Source organism: Bos indicus x Bos taurus, chromosome 8 (genome assembly GCF_003369695.1).
Source record: "Bos indicus x Bos taurus breed Angus x Brahman F1 hybrid chromosome 8, Bos_hybrid_MaternalHap_v2.0, whole genome shotgun sequence".
Taxonomy (NCBI): Eukaryota; Metazoa; Chordata; class Mammalia; order Artiodactyla; family Bovidae; genus Bos; species Bos indicus x Bos taurus.
Window position 1 is genome coordinate 72,118,670 of NC_040083.1, and position 25,929 is coordinate 72,144,598.

The 25,929-nt window shown below is 42.5% G+C and overlaps 1 protein-coding gene across 2 annotated transcripts; it reads left to right on the forward strand.

Annotated features, from left to right (window-relative positions):
* Positions 1-20,227: 20,227 nt before the first annotated feature.
* NEFM (neurofilament medium) lies at positions 20,228-25,723 on the forward strand. 2 transcript variants are annotated; one of them, XM_027549943.1, is made up of 3 exons: positions 20,228-21,351; positions 22,071-22,195; positions 23,643-25,723. In XM_027549943.1, the coding sequence occupies exons 1-3, from the start codon at positions 20,272-20,274 to the stop codon at positions 25,228-25,230; spliced, it is 2,793 nt and encodes a 930-aa protein (XP_027405744.1). In that variant the 5' UTR covers positions 20,228-20,271; the 3' UTR covers positions 25,231-25,723. The 2 variants fall into 2 exon arrangements, with proteins under 2 accessions (XP_027405744.1, XP_027405745.1); XM_027549944.1 differs by lacking the exon at positions 20,228-21,351 and adding an exon at positions 21,537-21,656.
* Positions 25,724-25,929: the final 206 nt, after the last annotated feature.

Below are 25,929 nucleotides of genomic sequence, written 5' to 3' on the forward strand. Positions count from 1 at the left end.
AAAATAAAGTCTGACACTGTTTCCACTGTTTCCCCATCTATTTCCCATGAAGTGATGGGACCAGATGCCATGATCTTTGTTTTCTAAATGTTGAGCTTTAAGCCAACTTTTTCACTTTCCTCTTTCACTTTCATCAAGAGGCTTTTAGTTCCTCTTCACTTTCTGCCATAAGGGTGGTGTCATCTGCATATCTGAGGTTATTGATATTTCTCCCAGCAATCTTGATTCCAGCTTGTGCTTCTTCCAGCCCTGCGTTTCTCATGATGTACTCTGCATATAAGTTAAATAAGCAGGGTGACAATATACAGCCTTGATGTACTCCTAAAACTCTGTTACAAATTAGTATTTTAGTTCACAGTCTGAAGCCAATAAGAGTAGGTTTTGAACTAGTAAAATGGATTCCAGAATGTAAGCCAAGCTGTGTCCTCTATAAATCCAAGTATATCCGAGTATAGGCATATATTTTTCCTATACTGATTCACTCCTTCTCCTCCCTCAACTCCTAATCCCTAGATAGAAAAAGGGAGAAATCAAGTTGCACAAGGCTTGTAGTGTTCAGGGCTCCCTCAAATCGTTACAGTTATTATTATTCTCAGATGATCTCCCAGCCTCCTGACTTTTAGGCAAACAGCACAATCCTGGAACAAGAGAAACAGCAAATAAAAGATTGCACCATCAGGTTTTCAGAACAAAACTAAAGGTACAAACCAACGTGAGGATCTGGCCAGATTACACTTAAGCTCATTACTCTTGCAGGCATTGAGCATTTCTTTTTTTTTAATTACTTTTTATTGGAGTATATTTGGTTCACAATGTTGTGTTAGTTTCAGGTGTACAGCAAAGTGAATCAGTTATAAGTACACATATATCCACTCTTTTTTAGTCATAGGGTATTTCTACCCACCTGCCTCAGCAGAGAGGCAGTAGAAGTGAAGAGGCAAAATGATCTCATCGGGAGAGGAAAGGATATTCTGCAATAAATGAACAAGTGAAGGTAGCAGTTCATAAACCAGCTGGAAGCCCCATACACTTCTTCCCAGCCCACCCTCAAATCCACCCATCCCTGATCACAAATTCCCACATTTGATAATATCGTTTAATCTAGACAGACGACTTAGAAAGAGGCTGAGGCTCCAGTTACTTAAGAATGTGCTACGGCACTACCCAGATTGGTGTGACCTGAGGAATTGGAGGAATCAGCATGAAAACCCATATTTTCCAGAAAGAATGTGCTTTCCAATTCCAGCTCTGTGATTCACTATCTAGAAAGCACTTTCTGAAACCTGGTTATTTTAGTCTATAAAATGAGAACAATACTGAGCTTACAGTGTCATTTGGAGGGTTCAAACTAATGTACATAATAGAATTTACCTTCCTATAGCATTGCTCCTAACTGCTGAGCACTCCACCTGCCATTGTTTTAAAGTCTGTCTCCACTGTGGTTTCTCCAGATATTAGCCTGGTCTCATTTGTTTCTGATTTTCCAAGAAAGACTGTTAGGGGAAGCACACTGATTGAAACCGCCCACCCTGGCCAGACACCATAGTAACTATTTGCATGAGTTGCTTTATGACGGGAGATCCTGATAAGGAATAATAAGCCACCACCAACCGGAAGAGTTCGGGAAAGGTTGAAAGGAGACACTGCGTGTCCGTCCACTTCCCAGAATCCCTCTTGCTAGCATCCATCTTGGCTGAGCAATGCGTGCACCACCAGGAAAGACTCTGAATTACAGTGATTGGCCAAAGACCACCCGGAAACTAATCCCATCGCCATAAAACCCGAGACTGTGAGCCACATGGCAGAGCAGTTCTCCTGGGTTCCCTTACCCTACTGCTCTCCACTCGGGTGCCCTTTCCCAATAAAATCTCTTGCTTTGTCAGCACATGTGTCTTCTCGGACAATTCATTTCTGAGTGTTAGACAAGAGCCCAGTTTCGGGCCCTGGAAGGGGTCCTCCTTCCTGCAACAAGACCACAGTGAAAATGGGGTAAGTGTTGCTTTAAACTGTAGGAGGGCTCTGTACAAAGTCATTCTCACACTCTGAGGCAAGCCTTCATTTATCATCAGAAATTTGTTTGACAATATTCAGATCCAAGCTGGACACATCTCTAACTCTACACCCTGAGACCTGTGAGGAGTGTTCACAACTCCTATCCCAAATTTTAATCATTGTAGAACCCCATAGCATGATCACGGATTAGTCGAATGAATGAATGAACACATCTCTGTGAGGCACTTTAGGAAGACCAAATTGATCAAAATCATTTAAGAGATGATTTGAGCAGTAATGTGGGCCAAGGTACCGGTAATCATGAGTTAATGATGTGATTCTTCTTTGTTTTAGATACCTAGACAGTACCAGGCAAAGAAACAGTCTAAGGCACTGGAAGAATTGAGGAAATTTTTAATTGTGAGAACTATAGTTTATCCCAGAAGAAATAACAAAGTGGAACCAGAGGAACAGTACACTACAGAAAATGCTTATCTTATAGGAGAATTATTATAAACTGTGTGGGGAATAGTGGGATAAATAACAAATAACTCATAATATTGTATTTCTGAACCTTTCAATCTATTAAAAAAAAAGGTATCAATATTTCTGGGCATGATTTTCTACATTTCGATTTTTAATGAGGTATTTAACATTAACCCAAGACACATTCCTGCATTTTTCAGTAGCCTTTTATTCAACCACTTAAGAAAATACGTTGTTTTAACTCAATGTGGATTCTCCTCTTGATAGGGTTTTTTCGAGCAAGCTAATTTCCATCTACTTAAAATCATTTTGTCTCAATCATGCCTGGATTCAGTTAATCTTTCAAAGAAATTTTCAAGTTCAGACTCTACCATTTTGTTCCATCAGTGGGATAGATCACTACCAATCAGGGGCTAACAAAAAATACGGTCTAAAAAAATATTTCACAAATACGGCTCATAAAAGCACTGTCACTGACAAATTTGAGTGCTTCAAATCACTTTGGAAATATAAAATGTGATATAAATGCTTAATTAAAAAATGACATGTGACACAGTTGCTATTTTTACTACCTGTCTAACAAAAACCCACGCATGCTTTTCTAAAATAACTGAATTTGAAACCAAAAAGAAATTGAAGCCAAGATATGGAGTGCTGCACTTTGATTTCAGAGGCAACGCATATTCAGACCCCTTGCAATTGTTCTTGACATCCAAGAATGGAGCATATCCTTTAGGGGGAAAAAAAAAAAAAAAAGGAGACCTCCACCAGGTCCTTGGAAGACCTCCCCTATTAGATCTTCTTTGAAAACCAAAGGTTCCACCTCCCAACAAGGATCTCCAGCAAGCATCATCACCAAAGGGCTTTTCTTCCCTTTTCTCCCCTTCTTTGCAAATTCACTTAAAGTAGACATAATGCCTACTCAGCAGCAAGCAGAAATCAAAAAGGCAATCGATGAAATTAATGATCGATCACCTGTAGTGCCCAGCATGGAGTATAGACGTCACCTCAAGATAAGAATTCTCCTTTGGGAGCCAAAAGGTCAAAATCAACCGTTTTCTACATATTGATTAGAAGAGATCAATGGGAAAAAATAAGCTCATTTTTTTCTCCCCTCACTGTCCCCCGAGTCTGTCATCTGATCACCAAACATTAATTGGCCACTGACTCTATATATAAAATGCCAAAACACATAATCATCCTTGTCATTTTATGTATGTTTTAGTGGCTCAGTAGTGTCCAACTCTGTGTGACCCCATAGACCGTAGTTCACTAGGTTCCTCTGACCATGGGATTCTCCAGGCAAGAATACTGGAGTGGGTTGCCATTCCCTTCTCCAGGGGATCTTCCTGACCCAGGGATCAAACCCAGGAATCCTGCATTGCAGGCAGATTCCTTACCATCTGAGCCACTAGGAAAGTCCATCTTTGTCGTTGGTCCTAGTTAAAATTTGCCTTATAAAGGTGATGTGGCTGCACACTGTCTTCATAAATATGGGAGATGAGCAGAAGTGTGGAAAGAAGCCAGGAGTTCCATTGCTGCCAGTTGTCATTATTACAATCCAGGCACCTGAAATGACCATGACTCCTGGATGCTGCCATCTTGGTTTTGATTTTGCTTGACCTACACTCTGGACCTAAGGAAGGCATTCCCAAGTGAACATCCTGCGAGGATTCTCCCCAGGAGATCAGGTGGCCAAAACTTAAACTTAAGCAAACCTAATGAAGTTGCCAATCAAAAGGCCAGGAAGATCCCTTGGTGGAGGAAATGGAACCCATTCCAGTATTCTTGCTTGGAGAATCCCATGGAGAAAGAAGCAGGTGAGCTAGCTATATATACCCCTAAGAGTTACAAAGAGGTGGACACGACTGAAGCCACTTAACACAGACACAAACAGAATCTGAGTCATGGATGAAACACTCAGGAAGAACAGAATATCATCACAGGGGAATTCTAAGGATAGTACCCTCTGAACACCCTCCAGTTCAGTAAAATCTCACTTTTTAAAAAAATATGATATTCCTTTTATTTTATTTTTAAATATTTATTTTATTTATTGACTGTGCTGAGTCTTAGTTGCAATATGTGAGCTCTTTAGTTCTGGCATGTGGATCTAGTTCCCTGACCAGGGTTTAAACCTGCATCCCCTGCATTGGGAGCTCAGAGTCTTAGCCACTGAACCACCAGGGAAGACCTAAAATCTCACTTTTGGAACCACGAAGTGGTGAACACCTTGCTTTGGCATCAGATAGATCTATTTCCAACCCCAGACCTCCTAGTATGAGCCCTTTGAGCTTGGCTAAATTGTAAAACATCTATGAAGCTCTGTTTTCTTATGTGGTGTAATGTTATTAATATCTACCTTGCAGAGCTATTGAGATAATAAAACAAGGTGTGTACTGAACTAGCTCATAGAAGAAGTGCAAACAGCACTAATTTACTTTCACCTTCAGAGCACACAAACAGTTCTAACTGTAGCACAGAGTGTTATTTATCCACTAAATCTCTCGTTCTTCAATAGTAATAGAGACATAGCATGGGCATCCCCAGACTGCACTTGCCAGAAACCCTGGTAGCTTCTGTATTTTTAAGGTTTTTTAATATTAATCTGTTTGACTGCAATGGGTCTTACTTGCAGCACGCAGGCTCCGTTGCTCTGTGGTATGTGGGATCTTAGTTCCCCAACCAGAGAATGAACCCTGTTCCCCTGCATTGCAAGGTAGATTCTTAACCACTGGACCATCAGGGAAGCCTCCGACAGTTTCCTGATCTGTGTGACTTTGTGGCATGTAAGTGCACTTATAAGCAGAAGGCTTTGTGTCTCTTCTAGGCCTGGACTTGAAAAGATCCTGTCACTTTTTCCTCTTCCTGTGATGTAGAAGATGGATTTGCTGAAAATCAGTTGAGACCATGCAGACAAGGACCTTGCTGCTGCTGCTGCTTCTAAGTCGCTTCAGTCGTGTCCGACTCTGTGCGACCCCATAGACGGCAGCCCACCAGGCTCCCCCATCCCTGGGATTCTCCAGGCAAGAACACTGGAGTGGGTTGCCATTTCCTTCTCCAATGCATGAAAGTGAAAAGTGAAAGTGAAGTCGCTCAGTCGTGTCTGACTCTTAGCAACCCCATGGACTGCAGCCTACCAGGCTCCTCCATCCGTGGGATTTTCCAGGCAAGAGTACTGGAGTGGGTTGCCACGACAAGGACCTTAGGATGTAGCAAAGAAACAGATTGCAAGGAACCCAGAACCACCTCGCTCCCCCACAAAATGACTATGCCGAGAACAGGCTACCTACCTTCCAGGATCAGTACAGAAAAGAAGAACAACCTTCTTTGCCCTTTTAGTCACTCTCCTCTTGGATCTCTTGTTACATCAGCTTAGCCTTTTCGTCTAACTAATGCAAGACCTCACTTAACCTTTGAAAAAAGTAGTCTCTTTTAGGTAGATCAGATATTATCCCCCATTTGACAGAGGAACTAACTAAACCCGAGGAAGGCCAGGCCATCTGACACATCAGCGTCACTGATTCCCAGAGCCTCAGTCTGGGAAAGCTGCATGTGACAACTTTATCACTTCTATTGCCTGAGGTTTCAAACAGAAGAACCATTTAGATTTAGGTGTTGATGAAAGCTTGACAAGCTTGAATATTACATTTCAAATATAGAATCAGGAAACTAGATTTTAAAGTAAGCAGCACATTGCAAGTGGTTTCCTTAATTATTGCTATTATACATGTGTTGCTACTGCAAAATTCAAGAAGCACTGGAAGATGTAATTGCCACACAGAGGTCTGGAATCCAGAGCAGAAATGTTTGGCATTGGGGGTAATTTACACCCATAATGTAATTAAACAGGAGAAACAGGAGGCAATTTGCATTCAGATTTACACGTTACAAGATTTTTTTCTGATTACAAAAAAAATTTTTTTTTAAGCTTTGGCAAGTATAGGAGGTTTCTGAGTGTTCTGACAATTAGTATTTTAGACAAATAACATTGGGAAAGAGAACCTTCTCATCCTTTTCTGGAGCCTTTGCAGTTTGCCAAGAAAATAAAATAATAAGCTGTCTGTCAGATACTTTAATATGAAATATGCTGTGATAAATAACTTTTCACCTCCACATTATTTTTGCTCATATATATTTATAAGATTTCTCTACTTCTCACCTATTGATAGGATCTTCCTATAAATCAAAGATTTGAAAGGCATAAACCTAAACACTCAGGATAGATAAGAATCCAAGCATTATACTGGCAAAGAAATTAGGACTTGGGGTGATTTTTTTCAATTTATTGATTATATAAAAAAACTGTATTGTATTTGAAAAGGGTACTAGACACGGTGCCCTTCCTTTCACTGCCTAAAAGAAATACCTCAAATATCTCAGTCAAGTATTTCAGCTCAGTATGTCTCACTCTCCTGTTTAAAAAAAAGAAAGAAAGGAAGCAGAAAGAAAAGTATAGTATTATCTCACTTAACTGATGAAAATATAAAGTAAGATATTTACAGAAGTGTGCCCAGCATACAACAGGAGATCAGTAAATACTTCCTATTCTCCAAGCCAGGCTTCAGCAATACACTGTGAACTTTCAGATGTTTAAGCTAGTTTTAGAAAAGGCAGAGGAACCAGAGATCAAATTGCCAACATCTGCTGGATCATCGAAAAAGCAAGAGAGTTCCAGAAAAACATATATTTCTGCTTTATTGATTATGCCAAAGCCTTTGACTGTGTGGATCACAATCAACTGTGGAAAATTCTGAAAGAGATGGGCATAGCAGACCATCTGACCTACCTCTTGAGAAACCTGTATGCAGGTCAGGAAGCAACAGTTAAAACTGGACATGGAACAACAGACTGGTTCCAAATAGGAAAAGGAGTACGTCAAGGCTATATATTGTCACCCTGCTTATTTAACTTATATGCAGAGTATATCATGAGACATGCTGGGCTGGAAGAAGCACAAGCTGGAATCAAGATTGCTGGGAGAAATATCAATAACCTCAGATATGCAGACGATACCACCCTTATGGCAGAAAGTGAAGAGGAACTAAAAAGCCTCTTGATGAAAGTGAAGGAGAGTGAAAAATTTGGCTTAAAGCTCAACATTCAGAAAACGAAGATCATGGTATCTGGTCCCATCACTTCATGGCAAATAGATAGGGAAACAGTGTCAGACTTTATCTTTTGGGGCTCCAAAATCACTGCAGATGGTGATTGAAGCCATGAAATTAAAAGATGCTTACTCCTTGGAAGGAAAGTTACGACCAACCTAGACAGCATATTGAAAAGCAGAGACATTATTTTGCCAACAAAGGTCCATCTAGTCAAGGCTATGGTTTTTCCAGTGGTCATGTATGGATGTGAGAGTTGAACTGTGAAGAAGGCTGAGTGCGGAAGAATTGATGCTTTTGAACTGTGGTGTTGGAGAAGACTCTTGAGAGTCCCTTGGACTGCAAGGAGATCCAACCAGTCCATTCTAAAGGAGATCAGTCCTGGGTGTTCTTTGGAAGGACTGATGTTGAAGCTGAAACTCCAATACTTTGGCCACCTCATGCGAAGAGTTGACTCATTGGAAAAGACCCTAATGCTGGGAAGGACTGGAGGCAGGAGGAGAAGGAAACAACAGAGGATGAGATGCTGGATGGCATCACTGACTCGAGGGACATGAGTTTGAGTAAACTCCGGGAATTGGTGATGGACAGGGAGGCCTGGCGTGCTGTGATTCATGGGGTCGCAAAGAGTTGGACACTACTGAGCGACTGAACTGAAATACTTGCTAAGTTGTTAAAGCCAAAACATAAGGAAAGCACTTATTTAATCATAACTAGCATTTATTGTGCACTACTTGACGGCAACTCCACAAGAGGGCTACTAATGTTGTCTCTACCATATTACAGATGAAGATAATGATGAATGGAAGTTGATGTTTGTCTGAATTCACACAGCCGGAAAGCAGTGAAGGTAGGATTTGAACTCTGGGATCCAGACTTTCTAGGTTTTGTAGGTAACTACCAGGCTATATTGGGCTTCCCAGGTGGTGCTAGTGGTAAAGAATCTGCCTGCCAATGCAGGAGACATAAGAGATACAAGTTTGATCCCTGGGTCCAGAAGATCCTCTGGAGTAGGAAATGGCAACCCACTCCAGTATTCTTACCTGGAGAATCCCATGGACATTGGAGCCTGGCAGACTATCGTCCATGGGGTTACAAAGAGTCAGACGTGACTAAGCACAACACAACAACCAGGCTATATTACATCATCCCATACAGAGGCTTCCTCTCCTGAACTAAAGTCCACAGGACTTCTGATTTGTGCTTTGCCAGATACATCATGATGGCCATGAGACAAAAGATTTGATCTCTACTCAAGGTCGAACGTTTATTCACAAAGATACATGTTCTGTTCATTTGATTAGTCAAGATGTAGCTCATACAACTGTAAACAGAGAAGGAATGGAAATCAAAAAGAAAACAAAATAATAGTAATCTTCCGTGTGTGTGTGTGTGTGTGTGTTCACTTACCAAGTCGTGTCCAACTCTTTACGACCCCAGGGACTTTAGCCCACCAGGCTCTGCTGTCCATAGGATTTTCCAGGCAAGAATACTGGAGTAAGTTGTCATTACCTATACCAGGGGATCTTCCCAATCCACGGATATAACCCATGAATCTGCCCTATATCAGCTTCTATATGTGTTCCCCTCAACAAGGCAATTTTCTCTGTCTGCTATATCTGTATGCAAGAAACTTGGTGGGGGAAGGGAGGGAGTATCCTGTTAAATATGTTCACATACTCGGTCATTTGAGAAAATAAATGTTTCTGTTTTCTTGACATTGAACTATTTGCCTGAGATTAAGTACCCAACAACATTCTGATTGAATAGGTTTATAATCATCTAAGTTCTTTTTACTGCCAAACCCAGTGAGCTAAAACACATCAGTTTACCTCTCTGCTACCCAGGGAAAAATTCCTGCCTCTCTGACAAGTCTTTAAACTCTTCCTGGAAGGGTTACATGACACACCTGTCTTTAACCTTTTCTAGTACCTGGGGAACACATACCCTATGCCCAACACCGTGAAAAGCACTGCGGAGGTGAAGTTAGTCATCACCATCGTAGTAGTAGGAATAACCGTCACTGACTAGGCACTGCCAAAGGCACTGGGCATTTTATGTATGCTATTTCATTTAATCCTCAAAACCACATTATGAAGTAGGTGCCATTATTATCGGGCTTCCTTGGTGGCTCAGAAGGTAAAGAATGTGCCTGTAATGAGAGAGACATGGGTTCAATCCCTAGGTTGGAAAGATCCTCTGGAGAAGAAAATGGCAACCCACTCCAGTATTCTTGCCTGGGAAATCCCAAGGACAGAAGGCCTGGTGGGCTACAGCCCATGGGGTCACAAGGAGTCAGACATGACTGAGCAACTTTCACTTTTCACCATTGTTATTGCTGTTTTACAAATAAAGAAAATGAGACACGGTATGGACTATTTGTCCCATAGACAGTGGGTCTTCCCTTCTAGATGAGGAAATTCAAACACCTGGAAAGTTCTTCATGCAATAGCCTCACAGACACCCCAGATTCAGCATGTACAGCAGGAGGGGCAGAGTGTGAGGAGAAGGAATTGTGAGAGGAAACAGAGATCAGAGAGGAGAAATATGTGCTGTTGCTGACTCTGAAAATAGGGGAAGGGGCCATGCATCCAAGAACATAAAAGCCTCTAGAAGCTGGAGAAGGCAAGGAAATAGATTCTCCCTAGAGCTACCAGAGGAGCTTCCCAGGTGGTGGTGGTGGCGCTGCTGCTGCTGCAGCTAAGTTGCTTCAGTCGTGTCTGACTCCGGGTGGTGCAGTGGTAAAGAATCTGTCTGCAATGCAGGAGACAAGTGTTCGAACCCTGGGGCAGGAAGATCCCCTGGAGAAGGAAATGGCAACCTACTCCAGTATCCTTGCCTGGAGAATCCCATGGACGGAGGAGACTGGCAGGCTGCAGTCCATGGGACCTCAAAGAGTTGGACTCCACTGACCATACACACACACACACACACACATACACACACACACACACACACACATACATACACACATACACACACACCCCAGAAGGCACATTGTCCAGTCAACCCCTTGATTTTAGTCCACTGAGAATGAATTTAGACTTTGACCTCCAGAACTATAAGATAATAAATCTGTGTTATTTTCAGCCACCAGGTTTGTGGCAATTCGTGACAGCAGTCATAGCAAATGAAATCAGGGGATGACCTCGCCATTCATCTGTTCCTCCAAATCTTGTGCTCTCTGCCATTGTCCCTGCCTCTTCTTACCCCCCTTTCTGAATTGACACCCTTCTCCAATCTCATCTGGATGATTGCAATAGCTTGCAAACAGATTTTCCTTCTTCCAGTCCTGTTTCATCCTCTAAACTATTCTGCTCATGTTTGTCCACGTGATTTGTCTAAAATTTTTCTTAAGTGCTTCACTGACTCTAATTAGCTTTAAGTTAAATGCAAAGGTCTCATCACTACATAGTCTTGGTCTCTCTTCTGCTTCAACCTCCAGCCCAGGCTTCTTGTCCCTGATCTTGTCCACCTTGCCTCATTGTCCTCTTTCTTGTTTTTTAAATTAAAAAAAAAAAAATTGAGGGGCAACACTGTGCAGTATATGGAATCTTAGTTCCCCAGGGATTGAACCTACACCCCCTGCCTTAGAAGCACAGAGTCTTAACCACTGGACAGCCAAGTAACTCCATATGGCCTCTTTCTATCCTAGATTACCTGTTCCCCTCTTTCCTCTATCCAGGCTGCATTTCCTCCCCTCCAGCCAAAGTTGTAGGCTCCCCCTAATTTTACTCACAGTTCGTTGAGCGCACTGATCCTACCCTCACTCCAGTGCCTTTGGTTGCTTGTCTCCCCTTCTTTATCTAAGCACTACTTATACCTCCAAACTCACCTCAGGTGTCACCTCCTCCAGAAAGCTCTCCCCGAGGCTCTTTGAACCTTATCACCAATTGGTTTAGTTGCTCATCCTCTCATGTTCCCGTGATATACTTTTTTCTCTCCACTTTGTTTCTAGCATAGCTAAGGCCTTACCTGGTAGCTCAGATAGTAAAGAATACACCTGCAATGTTCGATCCCTGGGTTGGGAAGATCCCTTGGAGAAGGAAATGTCTACCCACTCCAGTATTCTTGCTTGGGGAATTCCATGGACCGAGGAGTCTAGCGGGCTACAGTCCCTGGGGTTGCAAAGAGTCAGACACTCCTGAGAGACTTTCACTCACTCACTCAGCATAGCTAAAGATAGTGGCCCCACAGTTACCCCATGGTAACTATGTCTTTATGTGCCTGAATTCTCCATTGGAATGCATTCATCCATGAATCCCCCATGGTCCAACAGTTAGGACTCTGTCTTCCATACAGAGGGGTCACAGGTTCGATCCGTTGTTGGGGAACTAAGATCCCACATGCCACTCAACAAAACAAAAACAAACAAAAAAGAACGTGTTCAGGACTCCTCTAGTGGTCCAGTGGCTAAAAATTCACACTTCCAATGTGGGGGGTCCAGGTTTGAGCCCTGGTCAAGGACCTAGACCTGCATGCGGCAACTAATGATCTCGTGTGCCACAACTAAGACCTGGTGCAGGCAAATACATAAATTTTTTTAAAGAATACGTTTATCCAAGCTAGAGTTTTGTCTTTCATACCACTCTCTAATGTCCAACACAGTGCCTGGTATTGAAGAGACTGGTGTTTTGGAAAGAAAAAAAAAATGTAGAACTTCGTTTACTCATTAATGCAATAAACATTGATTTAGGCATCTATTATTGGTAAAATATTGCATGTGTGTGTGCTCATTTGTATCCAACTAGTTGTGATCCCATGAACTGTAGCTCACCAGGCTCCTCTGTGCATGGGATTTCCCAGGGGAGAATACTGGAGTGGGCTGCCATTTCCTACTCTAGGGATTTTTCCTACCCATGGATTGAACCCATGGCTCTTGTGTCTCCTACACTGGCAGTCAGATTCTTTACCACTGTCCCACCTGGGAAACCCGAACATTGTGAAAAGTCAAAACACTGTGGGGCTCACAAATACATACAAGACTTGCTGTCTACTTGGAATTTTAAGTTTAGTGAGAGAGTTGAGATATTATCTAAATGTCCAGCAGGTGGTAGTACCTAACCAGACCACAAACACAGCCTCAGGAATGGAGAGGAAGAATTCTTCCCTGAAAAAAATGAAAAAGATCTGGAGAAGTGAAAGTTTCCAAGAGCCAAGTCATAGGAGTACAAACGAGACCAGAAACCCAGAAGCATAAGGCTCTCATTGATGTGGGATCTTCAATAAACACCTAAAGCCTTGAGCATTACATGCACATGTCCTGTGTTAAAGCACATGTGTCACTCTTAGGAGTTTCCAAGAAAACAATGAATTTCCAAGGTATATCAACATGACAGAAGGAAAGGACCATGTAGACTAGCAGAAAGCAGGAGAAAACACAGCAAACTGTATTGAGTCACAGTGGCTAAGAAAGAATTTCATCACTAGGCACTCAGTTCCTAATAATTTTATATAATCTGAATCCAGAAGCTGATTGCTATCATGACTAATACAAGATACACGCTGTTTCTTTTCAAGGTCAACTTTTGTTCAGGAAAAATGGGAAATAGTTCTCTTCTTTGACCTTATATGATACAGCAGAAGCTAAAGCAGATTTATACAAATGAAAATAAGGGTGAGTGAGTGCACTTTATCCCATAAATAACAAAAATGGATTAAGGCTGACTTGTCTCCAGGCAACCTATATAAATACAGTCACATAACCATGATTTTAGTATATGAAATAGATAATCAAGAGATTCACTTAAAATTATTCATGGCTGTCTCTTCACTGATTTAATAGATTTAAAAAGCTGCTTCCCTGCCAGCCATTCCATTGTAAGCCTTCCCTGATGAAGACTGTGGGGTCAAGCTATTTCTTCTGCTGAGATTCAAATGCTTACTATTAGTTTTCTCAAAGCAGATTTGGTTTCAAAAGTTTCACATCTACAAAAAATAGTGAACACATAACGATTAAAGATTTTCAATTTAAGCATATGTAAGTATATAGCTATATAGCAAATGAATGATATGATAAATGAATGTATAATACAAATTAAAACCTCCTAAAAACTAAACCAAAAGTGCATGTAAACATGAATGATAGATACTAGATAAAATAATAGATAAATGATTAAGGATACTATCCACCAGATCAAGGACTAGAATGAACGAGCTAAATGTCCTTCAAACTACATATAAGCAAATTAACCTAGGATGAAAAAAAGACAAGTAACCCGGTTTTCATTTTGAATGTTTTTAATAAAATCACAAAGCAAGAAATAATGGTATCTGAAAAATATTAAAATGTTTCATATTTATATAAATGAGTGGAAAAGGCAGCAAAAGAATTCATAGTGTATGTCCTTGGTTTTTCTAATATGATCTAACAGTAAGTAGTTTTAAATGAAAATTTTTAAGATGGACCGTATGGATGTTGAAGTTGCATTACACTGCAGTGAGGGTCATCTTTCCTGCAGAGTCTGAAAATTCAGTGATTCATTCCACATCTAGCTGTGTGTGGTACTTAGCCTCTCTATGCCTGTGTGCTCAGTTCCATTTTCCCACAAAATGGAGATATAATGGTGTCACCTCAAAGAGTTGTTGCAATAGTTAAGTGTGATAATCCAGTAAAATCTTGGCACAGTGCTGGCCATCTAGTGAGCACTTAATAAATACCAGTTATTGTTGCTGATGTTGCTAATATCTGCCTACCTTTAATTTTCATTGATGCTGGTGGAGACTGGATTTGATGCCCTACTAAAAGAAATTTTATTTTTATGTTAGTCCTGCTATCGGAAGAGTGGGAGGGAAGCTCTAGAGAGAGGGAATATATGTATACATAGAGCTGATTCACATTGTTGTAAGCAGAAACTAACACATCATTGTAAAGCTTTATACTCCAATTTAAAAAGAAGTAAATAAATAAATAAATATGAGGCCTAGTTTTGGCTCCATCATTTACCAGATATGTAGCCTTGGACAAATTTCTTCATCAGTTTTACCAACTGTAAAATGGAAATAATAATTTATGTTCTACCCTATCCCTGGTACTCAGGCCAGATGAGATAACATAGCTTTGTTTTGCTTCTTTGATGTAAAGTGTTATTCACATATAGAATCTGATGGTGATGATTATGATGATGATGGCTTTGGGATTCAGGATACCATTAGAATACAAAGAATACAGTATTCAGACCTGATGAGGCCAGATTACAGGTCACCATTTCTGACTATCACATCACCGCCTCCAACTTCATGATGACACTTCTCTCAATAAATAAGGAGACAGAAAGGCAGACAGAAAGAAAGAGAAAGAGGGAAATTAATACTCAGACCCAATTAGATATCCTGATCTATTATTATTACTCTATTATTAATTGTTAATATTATGTTATCATTCTTGATCTAAATCCTTTCTTAAAGAGGAAAATGAAAGTCAATGTTTAGCCAGAACCCAGATCTCATGACAGAACTACATTCTTTCCTCTAAAATAGTAAGTTACATATTGAGATACATTTATTTTATAAAGTGGGATATGAAATTCCATAAACAGAAATATCCCCTCTATATTTAAATTACAGAGGAAAAACTAGAAGAAAATACTTCAAGTACTATTTCTCTGAATTTTAAATTTCTACAAGTATAAGTTAATTTTAACCAAAAAAGTGAGTTAAAGTATTTTAAAATATTATGAGACTCTTGACAATCTAAGTGAAAAGAGATGCCTGTGACAAGAAGTCCATTTCCTGAGGATAATGAAAGAATACTGCTTTTTTAGAATCGCTAAGATCATGGAGAAAGAATCCAGTCCTGGAACAATAAGACTTGTTAGGTGAGGCTGCTTTTTGAATTTATGTCCTGGGCTTAGGTCTTCTCAGAAATTTGTTCCAAAGATAATAGATCATTGATCTACTTCAGTTTTGTAAGGTTCATTTTAATTAAGAGTTTCTAATAAAAGAATTATGCCTCTTGTTAAGACAAGCCTTGGTAAGCTAGGGATAAAATATACCATAAATGTTACACGGCTGCATTGGTGCAAAGTTACATGCGATGCAGGGTTTTAAAAATTCAAGTGCATATTACAAGACCTGCCATTTGATCGGTAAAGCCAACGCTACCCATTAAAAGCATGCTGAAAATGAACACAACAGTGCTATTTCATTAGGCATCTACTTAACTTTATTTTTAGATTCACTTTTAGGAAAGCTACCTCAAATACTTTTTTAAAATTCTAAGTCCTTTTCTTCTGGCTTTCACAAAACTGTTTCCCGGTGGTAAGGTGAAGGCATTACACAGCAAAAAAAAAAAATCATCAAGCTATATTAAAGCTGAAAACTAAGTCTTTCCCCCATAAAACAAGACATTTTCTGATATAGAATTTCAAAACTCATTAAGCTTATATTTGGAACAACAGAAAGATATAAAATATTTTTAATGTTATAAATACTTAAATTAACTTTTCATAAAAGCAGTCACTCACAGAAATACAAGGCAGTGTTCAAGGAAAAAAAAACATTTGGCCAGGAAAACAAAACAAACACCATTTCAGTGCTTAGTGTTAGAAAAAAGACCCTGTGTTTCAGATGGACTTGTTTCAATTAAAGACAATAGGGATATATATGTCCCAATTCTTGGCAAGAAACAGCTTCCTCCTTGAGGATATTTTTATTTTGCTTTCAACATTTCAAATCAAAAAAGACCAAGAGTCCAGGCTGCTTTTCAAGTTTGACATTCCGAGGCTCCAGGAGAAATAAGTATTATAGTTTTCACTTTGCCTGTGTTCCACCCCAAGGGACTCAGTCCCGAGTTTCCTACATCAACAAGCCCTGAAATAATCAGCAAAGGACAATTTATTTTAAAAACTACTTATCATGAGTTCTAGAATCAGATTACAGGAAAAAGGACAAGATTCAAGACATCACAGCAAATTGGGACAAGGTCCAGATCATCTAGTCTGAAATAGATTCAGCCCACCAGTTTCACAGTGGTGTCTTCCATCCGAAGCATCTTGCTTGTTGGCCAGTTCTCACATCCTCCTTAAATTTTTGTGTCTCAAAAACATATTCTTTAAAATGGAAAGAAATATACAAAGGAGGAAGAAAATGTCCAACTTCTTATTTTCCTAACCTTATTTTTGACCCAAAGAATAAACCCCTTATGCAAAGAATATTTCTCCATTATCATTAGATAAGACGTCACAATAGCTATCTCTTAATTACAAAGTCAACATTTTCACTTTACCTACAGAAGGAACACATAGCATGCTGTGTATTTCTCTATAGAAGGAAATCGATTCAAAACACAGTATAGCTACTGGTACAGCAACCCAGATATAATTTCATTTAAAATGTCTTTTATCTAAATCACATGTAACTTCTTGTTTAGAATAAATTATAAAAGTATTATTGTCAGACTCAACAGTGTTATCAATTCAAATAAATCCTTATGCTTGTTTTCTCTCTTGTTAATAATTTCAGAAGATTCCGTAGCCTTAGTGAATGTCATTAAAGTAAAACAATGTTCTTCAAAAACATGAGACAAAGAGGGGAAAAAGAACATGATAACTTTCTTTAAAAAAGTTTATATACTAAATTCACTGACCAGCATAACCTTCAAGTCACCTTCAGAAAGAGTGATTAAAGTGAAAAGTCTGATGTAAAATAAAACTTTTTGCTAAATCTGGAACTGGATCAATCTTTTTTTAATTAATTATTTTTATTGAAGTATGTTGACTTACAATGCTGTGTTAGTTTCAGGTGTACAGCAAAGTGATTCAGTTATATATATGTTATATCTATTTTTTTCAGATTCTTTCCCCTTATAGGTTATTAGAAAATACTGAGTATAGTTTCCTGTGCTCAAAACAGTATAGTTTCCAGCAGGTCCCGAGAACAATTATTTTTTAAGTCATGGAAATTTTTTCCTTGATAAGGTGACTGTTATAATTCTCTGCATTATCTCATGACCAGACTGAGCAATACTTTCTGGGACACTGAAGTTACAATTTTAAGCTGCAGACACTAACTGGACTTAGCCTGAGTAGTTAGCCGTTATTTCATTTGTATATAAGGCTTTCTTCCTTCTGTCATCAGTAGTTTCTGAGCCAGCTTAGATACAAGGTAAAGCAGGCTAATTGTGAAGTTAGACTTGTGTTCCTTTGTAAATTTCTCTCTGCAGAGTCATCTCATTTTCAAAATCCTGAAAGAAAACTAACAGCAGCCGCCTGCCGGTTAACCATTTGCTCTCACTGCAGAAAGTGCTTTCAGTGCATGTGCGACAGGAAACTAACAACGGTTTATATATTTTTTAATAAGAAAGTACTAAGTATCTAAATAAGGCATAATTACTACACAAGTAGTGCTTAGCTTTATCTGATGACATCTCTCAGAGTCCAACCTGGAGACTGGCAGTACTTTACAGGACAGGGAATTCTCTTTCTTTTATTTTTAATTTATCCCTCTGAAGCCAGAAAATCTTCTTGCAACATTCACCAGTCAGTCCCCTCACTCTTCTGTCACCTGTCTCTCCCAACAGCTTGATACACAGGCTCTCTTTGCTTGAAAGATAACCTCTCTCATAGCAAACTAGAACACCCTCTCCTCACAGAACCTGCAGTGCTGCAGTTTCACATTAATATGCCAAAAGAAATTCCCTGAATTAACCCATTCTATTTTAAAATACAAAAAGACCAAGAGATCTTATAAAAGTAAAAACCTCCAGAAACCCAAGATTTTTCTGATTACTTACTGATTGAGAGGACCTCATCACTTAATAAAACAAGGACTAGAGAAAGCATGCTGTGAAACAAAATACACTGAAGTCTGGGGTCTAGACTTTTCACAAGCAAAGGGTTTGTTCTTAGCAAGCATTTTGCAGGCAGTCACTTATGCCTGTGGTCCCAGCAAGCATGGTTATTAAACTGGCATTCTACACTTCACTTTGTCTTGCAGTATTTTGAACTTTTTTTACTCTGAATTACCCCCAAAGCACAATGCAAAATAAAGGGACATTTTAACAGTTAGCAGTGCACCAGACAGCAGGAAGTCTGTGTAGGTTTCTTATTTAAGTAAACATGCTTAAAAATATAGATAATCTATTGCAAATCAGTCATTAAAATCTAAATGTAAGAAAAACAATCTGGTTTTATTCAAAGTTGTGGTGAATCTGTTTGGGAACTTTCCAATTAATCTGAAATTAACTCAGTGCTTTTCAGTCATGGCAGTTACATACAGGGAGTACTGAACAGAAAGATGACAAAGCAATTGCTTCTGTTCAAACTTATCATAAACTATATTTCCCTGGACTTTTCATCTCAACAGATTCAAATTCCCCTTTCCAAGAAGTACTTGACCTTCAAATTTCAAGTCCTGTATGTCTTGATTTCCTGCTTCCATCATATGTTAGAAAACTCAGACTTGGCTACAAGTATATTATCTCTGTTACCTGATTTTAAAAAATTTTGTTTTCAAATCTGCAGTCTGTTCTGTGCCAACCCTGCATTGCAGAGAGATCTTTGCGTGTGATCCCAGTTTGGCTCCTTCAAACAGAGTCACTACGAACTGGCTTTTAACCGTATTTACTACAGAAAGCAGGGAGAAAACCCCCGCCAACCTAACCAGACTAGGATTGCTGGGCGACAAACCCCCAGGGCGGCTGAATCTTCCCGCAAGCCGTGCTGGGCGCTGTCCTTGGTGCTGCCGGCGCCATAGCGAACACAAGCGCCTTACCTTCTGCCCCTGCGGAAGTTTCGGACGTCCCCCAAACGTTAAGCAGAATGCAGCGCCTTATCCCACTTTTATAACAAATAAATACCCCAGCCCATCCGCTTTGTCCCCTTCCCGAAGACTTCAGGCTGATCGTTCCTCAAAGTCTTTTTGTTTTTCTCTTCTAGGCCCAACTCGGGGCCTGCGCTCATCTCGGGCTGCTTTAAGACAGGGAGTGGGGGAAGGGGAGGGAGGCAAGGGGCGACGAGGCTGGAGGAGGGGCGGGAGGAAGGGGGAGGGGAGGAGGGAGAAGGTGAGGGGAAAGGCTGGGGGAAAAAAAGGTCCAGGAGGAAGGGGCTCTGAAAGAAGGGAGGAGTGAGTGGAGCTAAAGAAGGCTTAAAGTGGGAGGGCGAAGAGATGCCAAAAACAGGGGGAAGTGATTAAGCACAGAATACGGGTAAAGAAAAAAGTAATAGAGAAAGGGCAAAAGAAGAGAAAAGTGTAAGGACAAGAGTGCAGAAGGGAAAACACACACACACACACACACACACACACACAAGGTGACCAGGGGGTCGTTAGAAAAGCTGCCCGAACGGCGGGAGAGAGACTAAACAAAGAAAGGACTTTGGGTGAATATTCCCACCAGGGTGTAAAATGCAATCTGAAGGTGAAGCGAAATGGAGAGGGGGACTGCGAGGAAAGACAGGTGGTCTGGCACCGAAAGAGGAGCTGGGGGGAGGGGTCGGGCCCAAGGCAGCGAAGTCCAGGGTCCGATGCGGCGTGGGCCCACGTGGAGCGGGCGCTGAATCACTGCTGGGCTCTCTTCACCCCCCATCCTCCCCCTCCTCTCCCGGCCGGGTGCCCGCAGTCCCCGCCTTCTCGGCCGCCGCCTCCACGGGGCGGGGCCCTGGCCCGGGGACCAGCCGCCGCGGCTATAAATGGGCTGCGGCGAGGCCAGCAGAACGCTGTGACAGCCACACACCCCGAGGCCTCCAAGATGAGCTACACGTTGGACTCGCTGGGCAACCCGTCCGCCTACCGGCGGGTGACCGAAACCCGCTCGAGCTTCAGCCGCATCAGCGGCTCCCCGTCCAGCGGCTTCCGCTCGCAGTCGTGGTCCCGCGGCTCGCCCAGCACCGTGTCCTCCTCCTACAAGCGCAGCGCGCTGGCCCCGCGCCTCACCTACAGCTCCGCCATGCTCAGCTCGGCCGAGAGCAGCCTCGACTTCAGCCAGTCCTCGTCTCTGCTTAACGGCGGTTCTGGGCCTGGAGGCGACTACAAGCTGTCCCGCTCCAACGAGAAGGAGCAGCTGCAGGGGCTGAACGACCGCTTCGCGGGCTACATCGAGAAGGTCCACTACCTGGAGCAGCAGAACAAGGAGATCGAGGCAGAGATCCAGGCGCTGCGGCAGAAGCAGGCCTCGCACGCCCAGCTGGGCGACGCGTACGACCAGGAAATCCGCGAGCTACGCGCCACCCTGGAGATGGTGAACCATGAGAAGGCTCAGGTACAGCTGGACTCGGACCACCTGGAAGAGGATATCCACCGGCTCAAGGAGCGCTTCGAGGAGGAGGCACGGCTGCGCGACGACACCGAGGCGGCTATCCGCGCGCTGCGCAAAGATATCGAGGAGTCGTCGCTGGTCAAGGTGGAGCTGGACAAGAAGGTGCAGTCGCTGCAGGATGAGGTGGCCTTCCTGCGGAGCAATCACGAGGAGGAGGTGGCCGACCTGCTGGCCCAGATCCAAGCGTCACACATCACCGTGGAGCGCAAAGACTACCTGAAGACGGACATCTCGACGGCGCTGAAAGAGATCCGCTCCCAGCTCGAGAGTCACTCCGACCAGAACATGCACCAGGCCGAAGAGTGGTTTAAGTGCCGCTACGCCAAGCTCACCGAGGCGGCCGAGCAGAACAAGGAAGCCATCCGCTCCGCCAAGGAAGAGATCGCCGAGTACCGGCGCCAGCTGCAGTCCAAGAGCATCGAGCTCGAGTCAGTGCGCGGCACCAAGGAGTCCCTGGAGCGGCAGCTCAGCGACATCGAGGAGCGCCACAACCACGACCTTAGCAGCTACCAGGTAGGAACCGCGGCTGCGCGGCCAGCCTGCGCCAGCGCCAGCGCCGCGCGCCCCCGACACTCAGGCCCGCGCCCCGCCGAGCTCTCCGCCGCGCTCCCTAGCGGCTGCCGGCCAGTGCGCGCGCGCGCGCGCGCGCGCGCGCCGCAGAGCCAAGTTGGAAGCTCAAAGCTTCCTCGCCCTTCGCATCCCCTCCGCCCTCCTCCCCGACACACCATCCCCAGCTCTAAGAGCCTTGGCCTTTTCCAAAACGTGCTTCTTTTCCTCGGAAGTTCTAGTTTTGTACGCTTGCGAGTTTCAAGTAGGAGGTATACATTGGGGTAGTTGATAAAGCAGCAACTTTAGGAGAGGCGTGAAGAAACTCCTGTATTCTCAACTTTTCCAGCTGCGACCCGAAGAATTCCCAAAATTGATTTCAAAGGGCTCAGATGGGAAGGGCCAGATCAGCCTTGGGGGTTCCCCATGGATGTTTGTTTCCTGCTGAGACGTTCTAGATCCACTGGTCCTAGTGCGTGACATGCCCAGGAAACGTCTAATCGTCTTATTGATTCTGTTTGTGAATTCCTTAGGTTTTTATTTTAAGTGGGGACTGGGTCTGGGAGTAGTACCCGAAGTAAGCCAAGCTGGAGGGAGTCGAAGGAGGGGAGGAAGCCGGAGGGGGTAGCAAGTGTTTTGCGAAAGAAGTGGCTGGAAGGATGAGTTTGTGGCTTTGTCGGTTTCAGGACACCATCCAGCAGCTGGAAAATGAGCTTCGGGGCACAAAGTGGGAAATGGCTCGTCATCTGCGAGAATACCAGGATCTCCTCAACGTCAAGATGGCTCTGGATATTGAGATCGCGGCGTACAGGTAGGGTGTTCACTGCGGACGTGGCCAAAGTACTAGCCGCACTGCAGAGGCCATGTTGGCAGAACCTTCACCACTTAAGTTAAAGCAAGTAGGTTGCAGGAGTCTTAACTCAGTGCCTGGTTTTGTTTCCTAATTAATAAGTAGTTGCTCTAAAAAATTGCAACTTTTATGCAGCTTAAAAAAAAAAAGTAAACAGTTAAAATAATGTATTTGAATAAAACGTGTTTTGAAGGAGAGCGCCGATTAATTTCAGTGCTTATGCTTAACCTTTTTTATTTTAGTGAAAAATACTTTCCGAATATTTGAAACAAAAACAGTTTTCAATTTTTTTTTTAATATTTTTCTCTAGTGCTTTCAATTTTTCAACTTTATGATGTCAAGGACAAACACCAGGACATTTCATTTATCTCTTTCTTAGTCACAGCTTACTATTGCCATCATCTGGCTTGGAATAAATATAATTGGTAGAATATATATTTTTTATTCAGACTTCTGTTTCTAGATCTAGATAGACAGATAACCAGAGAAGGAGAAGAGAGAGATATATATATATATTATATATATAAACTGATGTCATCTTGCTGTTGATTAAATTGATAGGTGAAAATTCTTGGCTGAACAGTTTTATTTTCCCCAATAAAGTCATTCATATTACAAGAATAAATTGCAGTCAACTCAGAGGCATCTAAGTTTTCAAGAAAGGTGAAAAATTATATAAAACAGACATTTTATGATTAAAATTACAGACTAATTTATACAATACATATGGAGGAGCCTGGTAGGCTGCAGTCCATGGGGTCGCTGAGAGTCAGACACGACTGAGTGACTTCACTTTCACTTTCCACTTTCATGCATTGGAGAAGGAAATGGCAACCCACTCCAGTGTTCTTGCCTGGAGAATCCCACGGACGGAGAAGCCTGGTAGGCTGCAGTCCATGGGGTCACACAGAGTTGGACACGACTGAAGCGACTTAGCAGCAACAGCAGCAGCAGCTATGACATAAATAGCCTGAATTCTGACGTATTCTAAATAGCTTTGTAAATTTTTTAAATATTATATTTGTTAAAAGACGTTTCGTATACACCTGAAAGTCCAAATGCTCAAGAAGGTGACTTTAAGGGGCTTTTGCAGAGCCTCTGGGGAGCTTATCAGCATATTCATGTTGCACCAAATGAGGACTGAGGCAGAGCTGAGAGTTAGTAGTTAGGGGTAGGGAGTGGACTGTTGGGTGTGGCTAGTTACTGCACTGGGTGATTGGCTGATTGTCCCTGAAGATCCTTCTCTGTCATTTAATATGACACAGTGGACTAGTGAAATGATAGTAAGTATTATGTCATGTGATTCTATTTATTCAAAGGTATCCACCACCTTATACATACTGTAATGAAGGTCACAAGGCCCAATGAGATTTTAATTACCTTTTGTCTTCTTTGACTCTCTCCTTAGGAAACTCCTGGAGGGTGAAGAGACCAGATTTAGCACATTTGCAGGTAGCATCACTGGGCCACTGTATACACACCGACAGCCCTCCATCGCCATATCCAGTAAGATTCAGAAAACCAAGGTAGAGGCTCCCAAGCTAAAGGTCCAACACAAATTTGTTGAGGAGATTATAGAGGAAACCAAGGTGGAAGATGAGAAATCAGAAATGGAAGAAGCCCTGACGGCCATTACCGAGGAATTGGCCGTTTCCGTGAAAGAGGAGGTCAAGGAAGAGGAGGCTGAAGAAAAGGAGGAGAAAGAAGAAGCCGAAGAAGAAGTTGTTGCTGCCAAAAAGTCTCCAGTGAAAGCTACTGCACCTGAACTTAAAGAAGAGGAAGGAGAAAAGGAGGAGGAAGAGGGCCAAGAGGAAGAGGAAGAGGAAGAAGAGGCTGCTAAGTCAGACCAAGCCGAGGAAGGAGGATCTGAGAAGGAAGGTTCTAGTGAAAAAGAGGAAGGTGAGCAAGAAGAGGAAGGAGAAACAGAGGCTGAGGGGGAAGGAGAGGAAGCCGCTGCCGAAGCTAAGGAGGAAAAGAAAATGGAGGAAAAGGCTGAAGAAGTGGCTCCAAAGGAGGAGCTGGCGGCAGAAGCCAAGGTGGAGAAGCCAGAGAAAGCCAAGTCCCCAGTGGCCAAGTCCCCAACAACAAAGTCCCCAACGGCCAAGTCCCCAGAGGCAAAGTCCCCAGAGGCAAAGTCCCCAACAGCAAAATCCCCGACGGCCAAGTCCCCAGTGGCCAAGTCCCCGACGGCCAAGTCCCCGACGGCCAAGTCCCCAGAGGCAAAGTCCCCAGAGGCAAAGTCCCCAACAGCAAAATCCCCGACGGCCAAGTCCCCAGCAGCAAAGTCCCCAGCGGCAAAATCACCTGTGGAGGAAGTGAAACCCAAAGCAGAAGCTGGAGCTGAGAAAGGAGAACAGAAGGAGAAGGTGGAGGAAGAAAAGAAAGAAGCAAAGGAATCTCCCAAGGAAGAGAAGGCAGAGAAAAAGGAGGAGAAGGCAAAGGATGTGCCAGAGAAGAAGGCTGAATCCCCAGTGAAGGCTGAGTCCCCAGTGAAGGAGGAGGTGCCTGCCAAGCCAGTAAAGGTGAGCCCAGAGAAGGAAGCCAAAGAGGAGGAGAAGCCACAGGAGAAAGAGAAGGAGAAGGAGAAAGTGGAAGAGGTGGGAGGGAAGGAGGAGGGAGGTTTGAAGGAATCCAGGAAGGAAGACATAGCCATCAATGGGGAGGTGGAAGGGAAGGAGGAAGAACAGGAAACTAAGGAGAAAGGCAGTGGGGGAGAAGAGGAGAAAGGAGTCGTCACCAACGGGCTAGACGTGAGCCCAGGGGATGAAAAGAAGGGCAGTGATAAAAGTGAGGAGAAAGTGGTGGTAACCAAAATGGTGGAAAAAATCACCAGTGAGGGGGGAGATGGTGCTACCAAGTATATCACCAAATCTGTAACCGTCACTCAAAAGGTCGAAGAGCATGAAGAGACCTTTGAGGAGAAACTAGTGTCTACTAAAAAGGTAGAGAAAGTCACTTCACACGCCATAGTAAAGGAAGTCACCCAGAGTGACTAATATTTGAGTCCATCGCAAAAAGGTTAAGCCATATGACAATTTCAAAAATGCATGTGATTGACAGCTTCAAAACAGAACGGGTTCTCCCATGGGGGCTCCAGACATTGTATTTTACTTTGTGCAATATGAAGGACCTGCATGCAAGCTCAGGGTGCTCCCCACCCCCAGTCTTTGGGTGATTCAAATGCATGATAACTGTCTGTACCTGGGGAATTGGCCAATTTCCTAAGCTGTTGGAAGGGGGGCACTCGGGGAATGTCTTGAGGTGTATTATGCAAAGAACCAACTGAGCCAAAAATAATAAATGAAACACAGAACTCTCTTAGCCTTAAGAAAGCTATATATGAATAATTATGTTTACCTCACTGGTGCATTTAAAAAGGACTTTTGTTCATGGGAGAACCTCGTTGACATGCACAGTTTGCAACTTTTAGTTGATTGATGTTAAACGTCACAGCAGTACTTGCTCAATAAAGGTCATATTGGAAACATAGTCAATTGTTTCGGGTTGTGTCATTTTGAAGTGAATTCTCCACTGTCTGACCCTTCTTTCCCTACAGCAGAATATTTGGGGGGCTTATGAACGACTTGCATTTCTTATCACTATTTCCCTGAGAGTGGTTACTGGAAAAACTGCTGAAAAAGGCATCTGTAAAAAGGTAAAAATAGGGGCATGGAAGTCTTCCATCTTCAAGTGTT

Excerpts from the sequence above, each read along its gene's own strand:
- NEFM (XM_027549943.1), top strand. The coding sequence starts at position 20,272 with ATGAGCTACACGTTGGACTCGCTGGGCAACCCGTCCGCCTACCGGCGG. Across the intron at positions 21,352-22,070 it reads ACGACCTTAGCAGCTACCAG|GACACCATCCAGCAGCTGGA; the intron begins GTAGGAACCGCG and ends TGTCGGTTTCAG. Across the intron at positions 22,196-23,642 it reads ATTGAGATCGCGGCGTACAG|GAAACTCCTGGAGGGTGAAG; the intron begins GTAGGGTGTTCA and ends CTCTCTCCTTAG.